This window comes from Xyrauchen texanus, chromosome 29, assembly GCF_025860055.1.
Source record: "Xyrauchen texanus isolate HMW12.3.18 chromosome 29, RBS_HiC_50CHRs, whole genome shotgun sequence".
Lineage (NCBI taxonomy): Eukaryota > Metazoa > Chordata > Actinopteri > Cypriniformes > Catostomidae > Xyrauchen > Xyrauchen texanus.
The window spans coordinates 21,835,551-21,856,518 of record NC_068304.1 but is presented as its reverse complement, the minus strand read 5'-3'; the positions used below and the strand labels follow the sequence as shown (position 1 = coordinate 21,856,518).

Here is a 20,968-nt window from a genome sequence, read left to right as displayed (position 1 = left end):
TTCCGCTAAGAAGTAAACATGGTTATAGTTGCATTGTGCGTCCATTATATACAAATATACGGACTATATACGGATAGCCATTCCATCTTTAATAGAGGTTTAATGTAGAGCCACGAACTGCACGTTATCCCTGAGCTCTGTAAGGCCATCGAAACGTGTTCTACCCAGAACGACTTGAGCAAAACATAACACAGCACTCATTAAGACCTTGTTAATAGCTGGTATTTGTTTTGTTCAATGATCCAAAATAAAATGACTTACATTATAACATCTCAACATGTCTCTGTTTATTGACTGATCGCACAATACATGTTGGGATTGTACGTCTGTTTCTCAAACCATTTGTAACATTTGCTGAAACACATTGGCATCTACTGGATTCTTGAAGAACAACAGGTATTGAAATTAATGCACATCATCACAGCATTAAGATGTAACTCTGGTGATCCGATCACATGTGGTCAGGCGAAACACATCGCTGTTAGTCGCACAAATGCATCACCTGTGAGTACTTGTGACATATAGCACCACTACTTTATAAATTAATAAACTGGAAAAATGTCACAAAAGTCAAAATGGCTTGGAAAAAAGGAGCGCAGGTACAGCTGGAATTTAATCTACTGTAAAGACACACAAAGACACACTAAAGAATATCCGTATAGGCCTCGAACATGTAAGCTCTTTTTCATTTATTCCCGATCTAACAGATATTTCCTTTTAAAGTCATGAACAGTTTAAACTCTTGATTTAACACAGCGGTTGATTGACAGATAAGGAGTGGCGCTTCCCTGCATCCCGAACGGTATTTACAGTGTTTCCATTGTGTTTTTGACTACCTCCGTATGTGTTTTTTGAGATTCGATCACAAAAGGTTTTGCACCCCATTTACACCTGTATATAGTGCTGATTACTTGTCATCAGATCATCCGAATCACATCCTAATACCAGAAAATGGGGACTAAATACTCCTAATACCTGAAAACAGGGTCTAAGTGACCGCTGCCTACATTAGTGAATGCTATATTACGACTTCCTGTGGAAGTTTATCCCACATACGTTTCCCCAGTAAGACCCCCAATATTAAATTGGATACAATGAATACTGTGTATTGGTTTCTTTTAAATAGTAAGTGAAACAGTAGCCATTATTCCACGATAACATTTTCCAACAGTATTATGCTACATTGTTGTCACATTCAGCAAAAAAATAAATAAAAATAAAATAAAATAAATAAACTCTTTAGCTGCCTTGATTCAATAATGGTTTTGAAATTAGTTTTTTTTTTTTTTTTTTATTAAAATGACCATGCTCTTTCAATGTAATAATTCAAGTAGAGGGAACCTAAGTAAAGCAAATAAACCCAATAAAATGTGGCATGTTCAAATTAAACTCCTTTAGTGATACGCTTACTGGTGACAGTAAATGTTAGCATGCTAAACACATGCTGATTGGAGGCACTACTTAGTGCCGCTTGGTCACCATGATATGGTTAGCATAGAAATCTGTAGAATACTCAAAATGCATTGGTCCTCAACCTAAGCACAAACTGATGGTAACCCCAAAACTACAACATAACAAAAATGTATCTATATCGCAAAATAACAAAACATAAAACACTAACCATTCTCCCCACTTATATTTAGGCTTTCTTGCACAAAGACCGATAAAATCATGCTTAATTTGAACATTTACACTCCCTGTTGAGTTCCATGGAATGCATGCTGAGAACTAGAAATTCTATGCCTGGTTTCAGTTAACCAAACAAAAAATATGTTGTCCTAATGCAAATGGATTAAATAAAAGCACTTGTTTTAGTTGAATAAACTCAGTTAATTGAAGTTCCATTGGTTACAGAAATGTTTTGAGTAATTTGAAAATGGTAGGATTAAGTAAAACTGACAGCAGTTTTTTTTAGTGCATCTTGTAGATAAACATGTAAATGATTTATTGTTATCCAACATTGAGGATAAATGTCACACTTTTGTAAGTCTGATCAAACAATTAGACAAAAACAAGGTGCTAAAAACTGCAGTTGATGTTACCTTTAGTTAATTCTATATACTGGAAATGGAAGGTCAAGTCAAGCACACTGTATTGGGATACAATATTATACTCAGTAAGCTCTGCTGTATACTGCTCATTTTGTCAAATGTAGTAAGTCATCAGGGTATTCTATGCATACAAAAAATATGCGTATTGTGCACAGAATACTGTACCTACCAAATACTACTGTAAGGGTAAGATGAGTATGGTAGTATGTTATTCTGAATGTAACCCAGGTATACTACCTCTTTCACACCAACACTTGGATGCCCCATGGCTGTCAGACTGAAAGGTCTGGTTTCGAGCTCTGTACTTGCTGGCCTTTGTGTGGAAGAAGTCCTGTTCTGTTCCTTTCCATTGGATGCAGAGCCGCCAAGATAGATTTCATCCAATACCTCCTTTCCCAATTGAGCTCTGTCAGTTTCACTGCAAAAATACATACAATTGATTAAAAATTACAAAGTGTTTTCACAACTGATCAGATCTATATCTCTCTCTCTTTCTTTCTTACTTATGTTTCTTCTCTTGCCAAGCTAAAAGGTCAGACAGAAACTAAATTGAGTCTGTCAAGCCATTAATTACACAAAGCATTAAATAATTCAACAGGTGTGATTCATCAGAAGAAAAGTTCACACAGAAAGTCTGTGACGAAATAGAGAAATGGAAAATAATAAGAGTGTGTTGATGGAAAAATCTTGCAGCGATTTTTTATTAACAACTATTCAGATGTAAAGTTTAATTGAGGCTGGGCAGGTTGTAATGCTGTGTGTCATTAATCAGAGTCAATAGAGGGCAGTGTTGTATATGCAATAAAAAATCTAATGAATCTTATTTTTCTTCTCCACATCTAGGTAAAATATGTATAGATTTCTCTGCAAATGTACAAACCGAGCTGTTTTAGTGTGTGTGGGACATCTCTACCCCTTTAAAACAAAAAAGGAATTCACGGAATCACTGAATGAAGCTGAAAGCACTGCACAAATCACAGTGCTGAGTGTATTGCCTTCAGACTGTGAAGGGAAGTCTAGTGCAGGTGTTTTCAAAAGCAGCCATTCCACTGAAAAGACTCAAGAGAGATGTGCTACCAGAAACTCTTGCTACACTACACAAATATGCGGATCATGCCTCACATTTACCTGCCCCCCTCAGTATGTCATTGAATGCGAATGTGATTGGTGCTCTTGAGTAGGCTAATGATTCTGTAGGAAGCTATGCTTCATCATCTCATTATCAATCTTAGAGAATCAGTGAGGAGGTGAGGTAATACTCAGAGGTCTGCTAACATGATGAGATTCGGGTAAACATCCCACTTTATATGTATCTTCATAATTCCTGCTTATTATCAGTGTGGCTTCAGGGAGTTGTCAGCCTCCAGTCTCGCACAGAAGCTGTTCTCAGACCTGTTTGGGTCCATCTTGCCGTCAGCCTCTCTCCGCTCTAACAGCTCCCACTGCGTCTCCCCACTCTCCTCTCTTCTCTCCCCAGTGTATTTTTCAATCCCTCGGCTCTCCTCATCAAAAAACCTAACAGAATGGAGAAAAAAGTAATCAGGCTCATATCAGCCACAGACACCACAAGTACAAACTGTTCATCAGCAAGAAATCCGCCAAGTGCCAGGAGCCCAAATGGATCAAATGGTAGCAGCGCAATAATAGGGGGTTCACCATTGGTTTAATTACTGATAGGCTTCTAATTAGCAGGGTGGACAATGCATGCTGAAAGCCCTGGTGTATTGATAGGAAAGGTCATCATCTTATTAGATCATGCAGGAGTTGGGTGATAAGAGTGATAAATCTTCACTGACTTGCACTGTAGCCCCACAGAGGGGTCTATCGATTTATCCGATGTAGGACATGGCAGCCACTAAACAACAATTTAAAACTACAAAAACTCAACTCTAAGCTTGCCTGCAGTTGGCCTGCTATCGACAGATTTAAAATGGATATTTGTGCAAGTCATTAAATGTTCTAAACAGGGAACAATATGCATGTGTGTAAATATATATATATATATATATATATATATATGTTAAAGTTTATGTTGTTTTTGTGTGTCTGCATTTTAAACCCTCCAAATGCAGTCAAAGCCAACACTGAACCTTTTTTAGTTAAAAACAAATTGATTTAGCTAAATTTACATCTCTCATACACACTGGAGCAGCGTTTTCCTCCAACAAAAACCACATACATTGAAAAACACTGAAGTTAAAAAATGGAAACTTCAAAAATGTAACTAAAAATGGTTACATTTTTAACCGAAAATGTATTTGTTGGGATGTGGCATAAAATCACTTATCCAATTTCTTCAATGGCTCAACAACAGAACACTGAAGGCACTATTTTAGAACATTGTAAATGAGATCAAATGTTTGACAGTTATTACAAAGACAGAGAGTTCCATCTGAGCACAGCAGAGACTGTAAATGCTGATTACCCATTATTTAGTTACATGCTGTTCCACTATACACTCCCATCAGCAAAGAGTGAGCTATCAGCTGCATCAATCAGCCATAAATCATCAGCTGTTTATTAAATTATGGTAAGTTATTATATTTCCTCACTGGGCCTGCAAGGCTTGACTGTACATTTGTCCATTCTAAAAATTTCTGAAAAGTTATGAGTGCTGAATAAAGACACTGATTGCTTAATCTTCAAGGAGGAGAGTCATCTCATTCCCACTCATGTATTTATTTATTGTTGTTTGTTGTTGTCAACAGAAAATCAATACTCCTTGAACATTTTGCTCAAGAAGTTGTTTATGCAGCCTTTGAATTGCTAAACATCAGCTCAGGTCCATACTATCTGTCCCTTTTTCAGCGGTTGGCTAGATTAAAAATACATTTTCTTTGAACGGAGGCACAGTACAACCAAGTTCACACTGCAGAGGTACCCCTGTGCTCCTAGCCATTTCAGTGTATGCCTCAGGACTACAAACCAGGCAGAGAGGCACATCTTACAGTTTCTTATGCTGAGTAAAGAGAAAAGAAAGCATCAGACCCACACTGTAAAAAGAGGAAAGAGGAGTTTTTTCTACCTTATCTAACCCTAAAAATGTGTTTTGTTAGTGTAACCTAATGTATTCACGTTGATTCAGACTGATATTTTTGACTTAAATGAAACCAGTTAATTTAGATTTTACCACATTACCACATTACACACACCGTGCACACACAATCTATATGGGATTTTTCTAAACTAAACTTCATAAATATGATATCCTATTTGGAAATACAACAACAAAAGGTTACAGGGATAGTTAAAGGAAATGTTAAGCAGTGTGTCACAATTAACAATCATTGCATCATTTTTCATACAAAGAAAGTGAATGGTGAGTCAGGCTATCATTCTGCATAAAATCTCCCTCAGTGTTCCACAGAGGAAAAAAAGTCATACTGGTTAGGAGCAACATGAGGTAAATGATGACAGAAATGTCATGTTTAGGTGAAATACCTTTAAGTTTAGATTAACAATGTGAACCTCAACTCATTGTGCTCTTTGTACCTGATATGGCATTGCTGTCGGTCTACCAGGAAGGCCCAACGGTAAGAAACCCAGAGTGGGCTACAGTTGGTCATGGTGAGTTTGCGCCGGGATTTTGTGTTGTTAAGAATGCAGCCGAAGTCAAGTGTGGTGCTGGAGAACTGTAGATTGGGGAAGTGGACCTCACCCCTTAATGCCACCCTGTCCTGCTGTGGGTGGCCATGGTAACAGAGTTCCAGCACATCCTCAACCACATAGGTAAAGCGGTTCTGTCGATACATGGGGTTAAAACGCACCCACAGCTCTTTCTGAGCTCCGACACCCAACACCAGACTCTACAGAAAAATTCCAGTTATTAAAATCAGAATGAAAGGCCAAACATTCAGATGCATTGGCCTTGCCTTCACACTTGCATGCATAGATGTGCAACAACATTATAAAATAAAAATATATCATATTTTAAGAAGTGTTATTATCTTTAAAGGTGCAATATGTAACAATTTTCATATTCGTTTTTTTTTCCAATGTGTGAATGGCTTGTAACGCAACTTAAAAAATGAGCTTCCTAGGTTGCCTATTAAAGCCTGTAGACTGATTTTCATAGGAAGGTAGCGGGTCGCTTTTGCCTGGAAAATCCAAAGGATGTGATGTTTATGCATGCTCCCGAGAACCTTGCCTCCGTGCTTCTCTTCCGTTATTCAACAGCGACAACAAACTGCAACACTAGGTAACGTTGTCTTAAAGATGGAATCCAGCAAATGTCCGGCTCCCAGCACATCACCGACTCCTACACAAACTATGAGTAAGCCACAAAAGAATCTACTATATCCAGTCTGGCTAAGTGGAAATGTGAATGTGGTAGAGTGAAAACTAGAGTGAACATCGGCAGGGCATTTGGGGATTGGGGTGAGGTGGAATAATAGGGTTCAAAACAGTGTTACTATGAATGCAAACTTTAATACAGTGAAAAAGACACTCTATTAGCATAACATAAATATATATAAATAAATAAAATTTTCCAACATTCTTTTGAATGTCCATGCACTAAAATAAAATATTTGATGCCATGAGTGTACCTTCATTTACTATTACTATTATTTTTATTATTACTATTAAATGAAGCAATGTGATAATTTTACCTGGTTGCAAAAAGCAGTCCGTTAATTTACCTGATGTACTTTCACCTTTTGCTGACCCTTTATGCTTCGCAGAGCTAATGTGTTCTTCTAAATCACTTGCACTTTTATTAGCAACTGACACATAAGTGCCAGCTTTACATGTCAAACATTCTGCTTCCCAAGGATCTCGACCTGGATGAAAACATGGGAATTTTTTGTGCAAATCTTCTGTAAATTTGCACTTTCGTTTGGGCATTGTTTCCACTCAGCTGTCATTTGCTGCTACTGTCAAGCAGCTGTTTGATTCCGAACACAACAGCACTTTGTGCGTTCTCGGAGAGACTGACAGGCAGAAATTTGGTCAATACTTGCTGCAAGCCTCTTAAAATCGACCAATTGGTGTGTGAGAAGGCGGGACTTAACAAGAGGGGTTAAATCAATGCAAATATGTGCGCAAACCATAATGCAACTAAAGCAGAATCCCAGACATTTTTGCAAATTTAGAAATCCCGGCCGGATGCTTTTTTAAGGTCAGAAAAAGAGGACATGTCTGGGAAAAAGAGGACATATGGTCAACCTAGTTTTAGACCTGTTCCAGCACCGGAGAGTCAAATATAATATAGTCTCAAAGTTTACAGTAAAACAATCATAACTGTGGCATTTTAATTATGCTAACTCATCTGTCAGCATGATGCCGGTGAATCACGTCCAGTCTATTTGTATCTTACGTCATTGTTTTGGTCGATGCTCGCGTCCTTATGGAGTGTGTGCACGAGCATGAGCAACAGGTAGCTGGCTGCAGTTCACTTAACGGCCACAAGTGTCATTAATAACAAGGATTTCTGAATCTTACATAATGCACCTTTAATGAAAACTAAAATGAAAACATTTCCGTTAACTGAAATAAAAATAAAATCAATTGAAAAAACTACAATTAATACTAAACTAAAATGTAACTAACTAAACTTAATTACATGATCTACATGATAGTTTTTGAAACACAATATATAATAACATTTTAAACATTTAAAAACCGCTTTCAATAAACATCACTAGCTAGCAATAACACTGGATGGCAAGGATTGTAACACATAAAATATATGTTTATATAAAACATATAAAAAGTATCATATAAAAACATATTTATATAATATCAGTTAGCACAGCTTTGGCAGATCTAAAACACAAAAATAATATTAAGCATACTAAAAACTATAACGAAACTGAAACTAGATAACAGAAAAATCTCAACTCAAAATAACAATCAGATTTACAACTAAATTGAAAGGACATATAAATAAAAACTACATTAAAAAAGTAAAAATAGTAACATTAAGGTTGTATTTGTTAATATTAGTAAACTACATTAGTTAACAATTTTCCAGCACTAATTATTCTTGGCTAATATTAATTTCAACATACTGTCTTTGTCCATTATTAACATTTAAGTTTTACATTTTTAAATTAGTTAATGCACATTGAAGTAACAATGAACATTTGTTAATTTATAAATTAACATTAACCAAGATTAATAAATGCTGTAAAAACCTTATTGTAAATTGTTAATGTGAAAACTACAATAACTCTCATCTTAAGTTGCTTTTTGCTTTGTGAAAGCAGTAGTTAATGACTCCAAAAGCTTGTGACTTCACATGCTTACTTGTATTGCAAACTATTATAATGCTGTTACACTGCCATTACATGAAACTATACAGCAACTTTCCACATACTGCAGAGGTATACATAGCCTGTTCTTCTTTTATGTGTGCTCAGATAATCTGTTTACCTTTGAGGTTGTGAACTCATCTCCTTCATAATCACACAGGCCGAAGGGGTCATGCAGGGTCAGTTCTATAGAGAGGTTCAATGAGGACACACTCTTAAGAACCAGCCTCTGATACAGTGGAACCAGAAACACATCTGGAGCCTGTGGGTAATAAAAACAACATCAACAAAGTGAATATGACAAAAATAACTATATGAAACAAAAACTTCAAGTAATTCAAGTATTGAGGAAGAAGAAACAAATGCTTATTAGCAATATAAACTACTATTTAATCCTCCACTTCTCATCGCATTTCAGTGTGCAGATCAGAAACTGTAAATGCTAATACAGTAGTTATCTCAAAAAAAGATTTGACTTAATTTAAGTTTAAACTTTACAATTCTTTCTAGTTTTAAATCAAGTCACATTTACACAGTAAACTCTAAAATTGTTATTACGGTATATATATATATATATATATATATATATATATATATATATATATTATAAAATTGCCAATATTTTACAAAATTTAACAGCAAAGTATTACAATAAACTGATGCTATCAGAATTTTATTGTAAAATCAATGCTGGCTATGCCATTTTCTCTTATAACACAACAAATTATAGTAAAAATAAATAAAAAATATCACACTGCATTGTGGGATAATTGTATTTCATTTGAAGTCACAATTATGGTGTTTAGTGTTCCCTTTGAAAGGGGAATTTTACTTGCATTTAAAGTTAATAAATGAATACAATTTTTATAAATGCTGATGTAATTGTGTTTTATGAACATTAGACCTTGCACTGTGCTGCAGAAAAAAAAACACTTCAATTTAGAGATTGACTAAGTCTGATCAAGATATTATAGTCTACACACTACATGGTGCATTTGTAAGAAGAAAAAAATAGTTATAATCAAACAATGAGGTAGTGATGCTTGCAATGACAGGCTGTGATACGATTGATCTGTTATTGCACATAAACCTTTAGTAGAGTTATAACGCACATATAATGCAAATATACCATGTAACACATATATATCAACACTCAGCATACATAACTCAACAATGGTGACAATTAACAAAGACTGCATGTTAAAAAACATATGCAGTAAGTTTGATAATTGTGATTCTACAATACAGCACTGCTACATTACAGCAATTTCCTGGCCCTGTTTATTAAGAAGTCACACTATACAGTTGTCTTTTAATTGTAATATATTGTAGAAATACTATTGTAAAAGTAGCTTACTTTTACTGTAGGAGTTAGGAATTACTGTAAACAATTTTAAATAATTCTGAACAAATCCAATATCTGAAACAGTGATTACATCAATATCTAATGTAACAGTACACAGTACAGAGCAGAATATTCAGGGACTGGACATTTACTTAAATTGTATTCTAGCAGAGCATCTTATGCTTTTATTGTGCATTACTTTCAGATATTTCTGCTTTAGATACTGATTTAATTTAGCAGGTTGTAGTGTAACCTTTCGGATTGAGATTTATTTTCCCCACATAAATGGACAACGTGCCATGTGTTTCCATATTAGGAATAATATGTTATATTGTAGAAAATGCCCTGAAAATCAATTTGTATATTATTATATAAAAAAGTTATCTTCTGACATTGAGACCAGCTGGGATTGATGATTTTAAAAACACTATCATTCAAGACCCTTTGTGCATGTCAGTGTAAATATTTACCAGCAATATTTCAACCTCTCCCTTTCTCTCTCTCCTAAATCCTCCATCCCAATCACTGAGTTTTCCCTCTCCCTTCACTTTCCCAAATGTCCCTTCTCTCTCATCTCTCTCTGCATTTCCCACTCGCTGTCATTAATTGCTTTATTCCTGCAAGCTCCACTAAGGGAGCATTCAGTAAATCTAGCAGCATGGGCTGTCAAAACACAGACGAAAGGGACAGAACCAGATAAAAAGAATGCCACAGAAATAAATTAGCATTTTTAGTTCTAAGATGAAGACTTGCAAGGCGCCCGAAAGCAGCTGTCAGTAGATTTGAAAAGTGTATGGAAATATGTACTGCTGCAGCAAAAATTAGACAGAACAGGAATCTGACAAGGGGTGTGTTGTTTTCTAAATGTGTGTGTGTTGAGAGAGAGATAATAAAAGTGAAATACGGCAGACAGAAAATCATTTTCATTATAATGATGGTTCCCCCTGCGCTCACTCAGCTTATTTTACAGCTTTTTTTTAAAAAACAGTGGAGGACCTGAGATACTGAGGCATCAATGCTGAGCTGTGGGCTGGGTTTAAAATGATTTTGCCATCTCAGCTTGCTTACAATCACTGTGCAAATGAGAAGTACATTTGGATGCACATTTGAATGAGTTGTACTTACATACATAACAACTGCATTGTTTTTACAATTGTTTGTTTTTAGAGCAATCAGTTTTAATTTTCAACAGACATTTGCCCATGCCTTGATCTTGTCTTTTTGCAGTCAAGTGACTGCCATAATGATAACTGATTTCTTAGTAAATGCACAGACAATGTCTTTTATTTTCATGTTAAAGGGATAGTTCACCCAAAAATGAAAATTCTCTCATCGTTTACTCACCCTCATACCATCCCGGATGTGTATGACTTACTTTAATCTGCTGAACTCAAATGAAGATTTTTAAAGGAATATTTTAGCTCTGTTTGTCCTCACAATGGAAGTGAGTGGTGAGCAGAACTTTGAAGGTCCAAAAGGCAGCATAAAAGTAATCCATAAAAATCCAGTGGTTAAATCCATATCTTCTGATGCAATATGATAGGTGTGGGTGAGAAACAGGTCAATACTTAAGTACTTTTTTAACTGTAAATCTACACTTCTATTTAGAATGTTCAGACTTTCCTACTGGTTGGGGCTAGTCAAAGGTGCAGATTGATAGTAAAAAAAGGACATAAATATTTATCTGTTTCTCACCCACACCTCTCATATTGCTTCATAAGATACAGATTTAACCACTGGAGTTGTATGGATTACTTTTATGCCTCCTCTATGTCATTTTTGGACCTTCAGAGATCTGGTCATCATTCACTTGCATTATTTGGACCAACAGAGCTGAAATATTCTTCTAAAATCTTCAATTGTGCCCTGCAAATGAAAGAAAGTCTTACACAAATGGGATGTCTCAAGACTAGAAATAGTCAGATACACTGAATGATATTTGGCTATTTTGAGATTAATGTGTAAAATACCGCTTTTATTTAAATTCAGCAATTTTGTGAACATAATATGATGTCATTTTTGGACCTTCAGAAATCTGGTCACCATTCACTTGCATTGCTTGGACCAAGAGAGATGGGATGAGAGAATTTAAATTTTTGGGTGAACAATCCCTTTAAGTGGCATTCAAAAATTTGCAACAGGTGTACAGGAGAAGATATCTGTCTCAATCCAAGCACACTTTGCAGACTAGTTTTCCAGTGGAAAGCAAAGTATATTTTGCTCTATAAAATAAAGGAAAATTAGCACAAAGTATGCATCAGCCGCTTAACTACCTGAAACACAGTTGTTTCAATGTACAGATGATGGGCCAGTTAACAATATGAGTAGCTGACATAATGAAATAGGATAATGTGGATGCCGTTATACAAGGATGACAGTAGAGAGAATTTTGCAGGTAGACAGGCATCAGTGATGCTTGCACAAAATTCACACACACAGAAAACAAACAAATGACCACCTTTTCCACATAGAAGTTGATTTGTTGGGAGGAGATGTCTATTCCTGGGGTGACAAACTGGCATGTGATGTCCACAGTCATAATGCACTCTCTTCCATAATGACGCCCCACAATGGCATGGCATACCAACTTCTCCCTAACCATCTGCATTCATAAACACAAACACATAATAAAACATTATACAACAAAAGATGCTGGCATAACCTCCAACTCATAATTTCTCACTATGAGAGCAGATGTGAATCATCTTTGATGGTATTACACTTTATCTTAAAGGTGAAGGTGAATTGCTAAAATAATGACTGTTTTTAAACAGATTTCCATACACTTTCCGCATCTGCCATTAGACATAAAACAGATAGTCCCGCCCCAAATTCACAACATTCAGTGAGCCAATGTTGCTATTTGGGGGATGTTCAGAAAACATATAAATGTTTATATGTCCAGTGCCTCAGAGTCACAATGTTTACTCTTATCATGGAATTCAACCCAAAATGGTTTACCTATAGTTGACTGCTCGGATTGAAGAGTATATTGACACCAAAGAAATTACACATTTCACCTTTAAGACCTTAAAAAAAAGCCTGCTACAGAAGAGGCCTACTCTATGGCCTACTTCCAATGGCCATGCAAAGGCACAGCAGTCCAGCGTGGGCTGCAGGAGGGCAGGCCTGTCTTCACTCGTCACCTTCTCTCATCTCAAACTTACCATTAAATCAATAAGGACTTAAGGGGGTATGCATCTCTGTAATGCTCTAGAGAGGAAGTCAATACACAGCTCTGTGCTGCTTTACTAAAAGAGGATTAAGGGTGGTTTTCAGAACCTTCAACTCTGTATTCAAACTTCAGCTGATTGTGTCAGAATGTGACACAGTAGCTGAGACTACTATTAGCCAAAACATAGTATTTGAAAGTGTTGCCCATTGTTGCAAAGAATAGTTCAGTTGTCAGTCCAGTGGATTATATGATGTAAGTCTTAAATAAAGTACCTTGGGGATGTCAGAGGAGCCCTCTAGCAGCATATCAGCTGTGTGGCCTGGAGGAAGTGATAAACGTGCAGGAGTTAGAGTAAAGACTGGGCCTTCTTGAACGGAGCCAGTCTGCGGACTCTTTCTTTTCCTGTTCCTAAACTTGTCAGGTGTCATAGTGTCTTTATTGTGGAATTGTGCAAATCCCTCTGTGCTCCAGAATAATTGGTGGGTGCGACGACCCTGGTTGGTGATTCTGAAGGGATATTGACATGGGCCAGAACTGGAAGACCAGAAGTTATAATTATTTAAATGAATGTGAAGCTTTGTGAATGACACACTCATATAATTGCATGACTTTAAAATGAATGGCAAAGCTCAAGACTAGAGGTAGTCCGATACATTGACTGATATTTGGCTATTTTGAGATTAACGGTCAATAACTGCGCATAAATGGACAATTAACAGATGTTGTCATTCTACATAGTGTCAGTTTCCAAATCTAAAGAAAGTTTTGTCAATGAATGGTGTACATTTTCGGTTGTCAAACATATCTTAGTGATTTTATTAAAATATTGTAGAATAAGTGTAAAATACAGTTTTTATTTAAATTCAGCAATTTTGTGAACATAATGTGATGCTATTAAATTGTACAATTTATGTTAGCATTATAAGCTGCTCTAATGGTATTGGCATATAAAAACACATTTCAGGTTTTTCGACTTAAGACAACTGGACAGATTGCATGCGATTGGTTGTTTTACCTGAAGTGGGTTCCCAAATCCAAGGTTGGGGCAAATGGTCGATCAGTGACTATGGTGGTCCCCTGTCCTGTGGCAGACACAGGAATTTTAAAGGATTGGCTGACCTGGATTTCCAGCAACAGTTCATCCAGGAAGGGTAATGTGTCATTAAGATTGGCAATCAGCTTTAATTCCATCATCTCTTCTGGTGGAACTTCCCCTTCACTGGGCTCCACACGCCATTGAGACCTTTTCTTCACCTACCACCGAATATATAGCATGTGTTAGAGCACATAATCACTTTTAACAGATATACACACATACATAATCAAATACTCTCTAGAATTAAAATGTCCCTTCCTCAAATACCACATCCAACCAACTATCAAGTAGCAAATAATGGTTCGTGGCTGTGACATAACTAAAGCCTTTTGGCTTTTTAATCCTTATGATATATCTTATTATATGCACCAACTTCTTATTAGAATAGGAAATATGTAAACAAATAATGCCAGTTGATTTCACACTAAAGCATCCATCAACTTCATGCAATACTTAGTACAATACTAATTAATACCAAAACAATCACAAGCACAAAACATCAGTGACATCCCTTGTGTGTGGACTAATCCTTCCATCTGTCTTATATAAAGTCCACAGGAAATTGTTCCATCCCAGCTGGAAAAGAGTTCCAACACAAGTAACTGCCTGTCAAAAGCCCTCTGCTCATCTAAATATTATCTTTGTCTTGTAATTGAACAGGGCTTTTTAATGAGCAGCCATGTAGCAATAGCATATGCATGTATGTGTGAGCGTGTATGTGTCTCCGGCCAGTAGGAAAAGAGAGAGAGAAGATAGTATGAAAGAATCATAATAAGTACATACTGAATAAGAAGTACTACATTTCTAATGTAAGCAATAAGCAAATATTGTTTGTTTTATCTGACTTGGGAGTCTGACATCTGGCTAACACGTGTGTACACCGGGGTATTTACATGGAGGATTTCCATATAAGCCAGTCTTCCCTCTTTCAAACCCCAGATGTGAAGCGCCTCCTCTCCATTCTACTTTTCCTCCCTTCTTTCATTATTTCCTTTCATTCTCTAATAATGAGAAACATACCAAGGAAAAAAGTGCAAGCTTCTCTTCCTTTGTGTGCAGAAGTGCTCAGCACCACAACAACAGCTTAATTCATACCACTGCTTTCCGTAACTGTTGGCTGAGGATTAAAATAAATGTTCATAATGCAGTCAACTGATTAATGTCTTGCACATTAATTTTGAATAGGGATTTTCTGACTGAGTAAAGAGAACGATTGTTGGAGTGTTAAGGGATTCTGATTAATAGTGTTTTATTTGTCTTAAGAGAGTGGCTCATTCTGATGGCTGTGCATAGCTGTAACCCGGACACACACACACACACACACACACACACACAAGATGAGACAGTCACAATGTAAGTCAACAAACTGCTTTTATTAAATAAAGAGCAGGCGAAGGTACAGTAAGGAAAATCCAGAGGGAGAATGGTCAGGGAAAGCGTAGAGTCGAGAGCCGGGGAACGAGGATATAACAAAAGGGCAATAGCAAATAGAGTGGTCACGGAAAGCAAGGGGGTCGAAGCCGGGGTAATCAGAATAACAATAACAAGAGGGTAGAGGACGGGAAAACAGTTAACAACTAGGGAGCTGGCAAGCTAAGAGGGAATCAAAGAGGAGAACAAAACTAGGCGAGACTAGCGAGGGGCAAAACACGGGAATCTAAATACAATAACCAACCAGATACAAACGGAAGGATAGTGTATTTATAGGGGCGAGTGCAGGTGTAAACAATGACAGGTGACGAGACGAGTGCAGGTGAAACTAATGTGTGGGGATAGGAAGCGCGTGAGTGCAGGTGGTCATAATGTTCAGGCTGAAGCGCGTGAGAAGCGAGCATGAGTCAGAGGGGGGATATAGTTTACGACCGTGAGCTCGTAATAGCAACACCGGGCGTGGAAGCTCGAGGGAGGAAAAAGAGCGTACGAGCTCAAGGGGTCGGAGCGAGGGAGCGGGAAGCGAGCACGCTCGCGGAGTGCATGTGTGCGTGTGCGTGCTCGAGGAAGCGGAGATGGGGCAGAGGAGCGGGGTTCGTGACAATAGCTTTTGTCATATTTAACATAATTCCCATAACTCTCTCCTTTCAGTCTTCATAGGGAGAAACTAAGTGAGCGGTCCATAGAGGTAAACATTAAGGTAGAGTGTACTTCCCTTTCAAGTGTGCTTCGAAGGGTTAATGTTAATTTAGCTGGTCATAATGGCAAAATAAAACTAACACAATTTTGAAGGGATTTAATTTGCAAAAGTGACACTTTACAAAAATCCCACGATTGATCAATCAGAATCAAGCTTTCCAGAGAACCTGAAAACTAGGTAAACATCTAATACAGATGGAACTTATGAAACAGCTACATTAGTGATAGAGTAACATAGTGATAGAGGAGGGGAAGAGAGATAGATGAACCGGTCAATAGAGACCTAGATCGAGGTTGGGGCGATTTCCCCTTGAGAGCAAAATCAAGTGAAGAACAAGCCAGCTGAAATTTCAATAATCAGATCAGACCTGCATTAGAAGGTTTAACACCATTGATTGCTTTGAACTTCATGGTGGTGAAGAGCTTTACAATGGAACCAAAAGAGAGCATTCAGAGAAGACACCCCTTTGCAAAAAAAAAAAAAGAAAAAACCCTCACAATATGACTTTATCAGAAACTACAGGAACAAATGGATGCATAACAGCCCAACAATGTGCTTTTGAGTATTTTAAATTCATATGACAGTCCTGTCAGTGTCTGTCTGGCATTCAGCCATGCTATCGAGTACCTTTAATGGAATTCAGGATCGACTAAAGCTGGAAAATGTTTTGTAAAAACTCAGGGCTTATGAAAGTCCCAGCCTTAGAGGAGAAGACAGGATCAGCTTACAAATGAGTATCAGCCCACAATCTAGGTTGGATGCCCTTAATATCTGAATGTGCCTGTCTTTATGTGTGTTATTTTGTCTTGTGTATGTATTTGTGTGTGTGAGTGTGTGGTTTTGTGTAATCCTTCCAGGAATTAATTAAACAAACTCTGATGGTATTTATCAGTGCTGAGAATCAAGGAAGACTCTTTAAATTAAAGAGCCACAAAAAGGGAAAATGGAAATGAATAGAAATAAGGACTTATACTTTAAATAAGGCATATGACTGGGGGGATTAAGCAAACTCTTATCTATTCTAATGAATACATTCACCATCTGTGAAGAGAAGATCATAATATTGGACTCAGAGTAAGAAAAATGCTACAAATTTACAAGCGCTGTAAAATGAATAGGCAATAAATAGAAAAGGATAGGGGGAGAGAGAGAGGATTTTACTTTTATGGCCACATTTCTATGAGGTGCTATGTGAGCATGGTTTTAGGCCAAATTTTATCATGACTGAATTAGTCATGAAATGAGTTTTCTGGTTTTGATAATAATATTACATCAGCAGTTCTCAACAAAAGCTAACAAATCATTCAGCTAATTAACTTCTTTAACACTTATTTAGGCTGGAAATTAATTACTGTAACAGCAGAGTGCAAAGAGTATATATGCAATAAAATTTGAATTTTAAGGCCTTTGGAACAGTATTAAAGTTCTTCCTAGAGGAAGAGAAAAGTCCCTTCTGTCCCAGTACATGACCTACCATTTGAGCAAGAAATTGGGCTGGAATAGGGGAATTGTTGGACAGCTGTAAAGTCCTTGGGACATCGGTTAGCACCGGAATGCCGCCAAAGTTCAGCTTGGCAGGACTGACAGAGACTGAAGGACCCTGGCCAACACAGGACAGGAGCAGCTCCTATGGAAAAAAGCAGTTTGCAAAAGAGGTTACATCTAGAGATTTCAGCCACCGAAAAGTTTCAGTGCCTGGTTTTCATTTTCTTTTTTGCTGAAAGACAAAAGAAAAATCTTGGCCAAAAACGAAAACAGAAACCACTACATTTACATTAAATCTGATAACGGGTAAAAGATCTATTAATGTCGGCTGATGATAGATGATATCTAGAGAGACAATAAGCGCAACTGCACAACAATTTCCCAATGGAAGCAAAGGCAAATTCAGTTGGCATTTCCTCGTTGTGCATAATGCGTTACACACTGTACTTCAAATACTTCAAAACATAACACATTTACATTTACAAGAATGTGCAATGCCTGCTAAATTTCAGATGTAAAAGCAAAGTGCCTATTACTAAGCACTTTGACATTGTAGGGTACAAATGTGCTTGCATTCCACCCCACAATTAGTTTGAGAGTTATTTTGAGAACATTACGCTATTAAACATGTGTTTTCTGGGCATCAAAATGGCTAGTTCAAAAAGGAACTGTTGAATAAAAACAGAAGAACATTTTTTTTTTTCTTATTTTAAATAAACATTATTTTACAAGTTGTTGGAGCCTTAATATCGTTGTAAAACCACAATTGAAGGAAGAACATTGTGTAATGACATTAAGAAATCATAATCATCATAATATTATTAAAATACAATCATTCCAAACAAATGTTTTTCTGTTTCCATTCTAGTGTTTCTATTCTTGGATAATGTATATCACTCAAACTAGACTTAAAATGATGTCACAGTAGGCATTAACTGATGGAAAATGTGACTTATTTCCATAAATGTATACATCTTGAATTTTTAAAATGTACATCTAGTAAACACAAATGCCACAACAAGTGCTCGCCGTAACGTCAAACGTACACACTCACCAATGGCGTGTCTTGACGACCTAGTATAGCAATGTGAACTGTTTGCTGCAGGCTGCCCACTGTCTTGGCCAGAAGGACTAGTGGAATCTGTTCTGTGCTGTGTGACTGGATAACCCCTCGTGGATGAGTGCTGGTATAAAGAAGAGGGGGTTCCTCCTCATACGGCTACACAGAGAAACAGAAGCACTCACATTTGTGCCATATCTGGTAGCGTAAGCCAGGACGATAGGCATTGATTCTCATCCAACCTAAAAACAAGTTGAAGTTGGACTTCCAACCTGGAAATTCTCAAATCCGATTTCACCAACGGAATTTACAGAAATCTACAGATTTACTGATAAATGATAAACATTTACTTTTATAAAATCATATCAATCAATGATTCAAAGTTTCTCCATTACATGATAATTCAACTTGTTTAGCCAATGTTTCCAGAGACAGATGTTCAAAACATGGAAAATTATACTATCTATTGACAATCATACCTGTACAACAAGTGCAAATATTGCAGCATTATTTATCAATTTGGTCACTTGCAGATGTCTTTGTTGACAGCTAGGCGAACAGGAACAGTGCATTTGTGTTTGCTTAGAAGAAATCTTTCAGAGATATTAAGACAGAATTTCCCACATCTGACTTTGAATGGAACAGCATTAGTTACGTCCCAACCATGAACTTGGTGGTATTAGCGGGAGGGATTTTCTCATTCTAGAACAGCTATGATAAAACCCTGTATTTAAGATGAGTCATCAATATTTTTCATGTTTTTCCAAAAGAAAAAGATGAAAAAAAGTGAATTTTATCCACTTTTAGATACTGTAGATGACGTCAAAGCAAACACACATGAGTTTTTTTTATTTCATGGGGTCTTTAAGGGGTGCAATTGCAACGAGATGCATTGACTAACTTGGTTGGTAGAAATCACCTGAGGCAGAAGTCCATAGCATGCAGGGAGGTCAGTGTCATTGACAATTTTAACTGATTGCTCATAGGGATGACCTAGGAAACAGTGCTGGAACTGAAGAACTGGATTCTCGAGGATCACATCAGGCACAACACATCTACAGGGAGATTCAGAGATAAGCTTTGTGCTTGAAGACTTGAGTAAATACTTCATACATCCCCATAAAAGTATATATTCTACCTAGCTTTGATTGGGAGAGCCAAAACCTCCTCCCCAACACCCTGTATATCCACCACTAAAGCCAGACTGTAGTCTTGCACAGTGTTGGAGCATAAGGTCAACTGCAAAACAAACACAAAAACAAACAGATACACATAATAAGATTTAATTTCTTCCATTTTAAAACGTATGCATCTGACTCTAAATAATGATTGGATAAACCACATTCAAAGCAGATTTAAAATCACAAAAAAGCACACCTGTGACTGCACATTCTATTAATGCACCAAGTTGCTACTTTGCTTGGCGACCATAAAGAGTCTACAGTTAGGATAATGAACTACATGTATACGTGGTGGATAATTATTTATTATAAATTTTACTGTTTATTGAACATTGGTTTCTTTTATTGTAATGTTGTTGCCACTGTTTTATGAAAGCATTAAGGTTCTAGTTTGCAGTGATTTTACAATGGCTAAGGGGGCTTTAAAGCACTCCACATTATGGCTAGGAACACCCTTTGCATGTGTAAAATCATTGTAATGCACAGCCTTACATTGGCTGATTGATTTATTAATCCACTCATATCACCAACAAATTTTCTGATAAAACCGCTCGACTCTATTTGTATTTTTTTTTAATCACTGCTATATCAGTAATGTTATGAACAGATTTAACAGCTGCGAATCTATTTATAGTCCTCTACAAATCACCCCATATAGTATTGTAAACTGTTAAGATTTAGGACTATATAACAGCACATATGGGATCACAGACAACTGTCACAGAGAAATGTAACTGCCTGAGAAGAACAGCAAAGTACTCCCCAGGTGATATATTCTCTTATAATATTAACATGTCTGGGAGGCTGCTGGCCAGCTGTGCCTCTAGGAAAATTGTCCCATTTAACTAATACGACTAACCAAAAACCCCTAATATGTATTCTTGTGCTGAGCCCTCATTAGAACATGGTGAGCCATAGTCGTTTTACAGAGTGGGAGAGGCACATTTGCACATAGACAGGGGACACCCACATCCACGGAAAGCACAAAGCCAGCTGGACATATCCAACAGATTAGCCCTCCAAAGTGCTGACAGTTCTCATTGATGGGAAAAGACCAGCGCATGACAGGTATGCAGGGTACCTGGCAACCAGTGAAAGGAGTATGGGCAAGATAATCACAGCCACAGAGAGAGAGAGAGAAGCTAGAGCCACTATTATCATTTATCCATTTTTCCATTATATTCCACCTC

The 20,968-nt window shown here is 37.0% G+C and overlaps 1 protein-coding gene across 1 annotated transcript in view; it reads right to left on the bottom strand.

The window, feature by feature from the left end:
* The window catches only part of LOC127623022 (hydrocephalus-inducing protein-like), a 113,174-nt gene that overhangs the window by 68,324 nt on the left and 23,882 nt on the right, over positions 1-20,968 (bottom strand). Inside the window, exons 14-24 of the mRNA XM_052097237.1 lie at positions 19,736-19,836; positions 19,517-19,652; positions 18,592-18,756; positions 17,527-17,679; positions 13,841-14,079; positions 13,098-13,359; positions 12,109-12,252; positions 8,427-8,567; positions 5,544-5,857; positions 3,413-3,566; positions 2,289-2,441 (exon numbers count right to left, since the gene is read on the bottom strand). Of these exons, the coding sequence (XP_051953197.1) occupies positions 2,289-2,441; positions 3,413-3,566; positions 5,544-5,857; positions 8,427-8,567; positions 12,109-12,252; positions 13,098-13,359; positions 13,841-14,079; positions 17,527-17,679; positions 18,592-18,756; positions 19,517-19,652; positions 19,736-19,836 (1,962 nt within the window). The remainder of the gene's footprint in view (positions 1-2,288; positions 2,442-3,412; positions 3,567-5,543; positions 5,858-8,426; positions 8,568-12,108; positions 12,253-13,097; positions 13,360-13,840; positions 14,080-17,526; positions 17,680-18,591; positions 18,757-19,516; positions 19,653-19,735; positions 19,837-20,968) is intronic.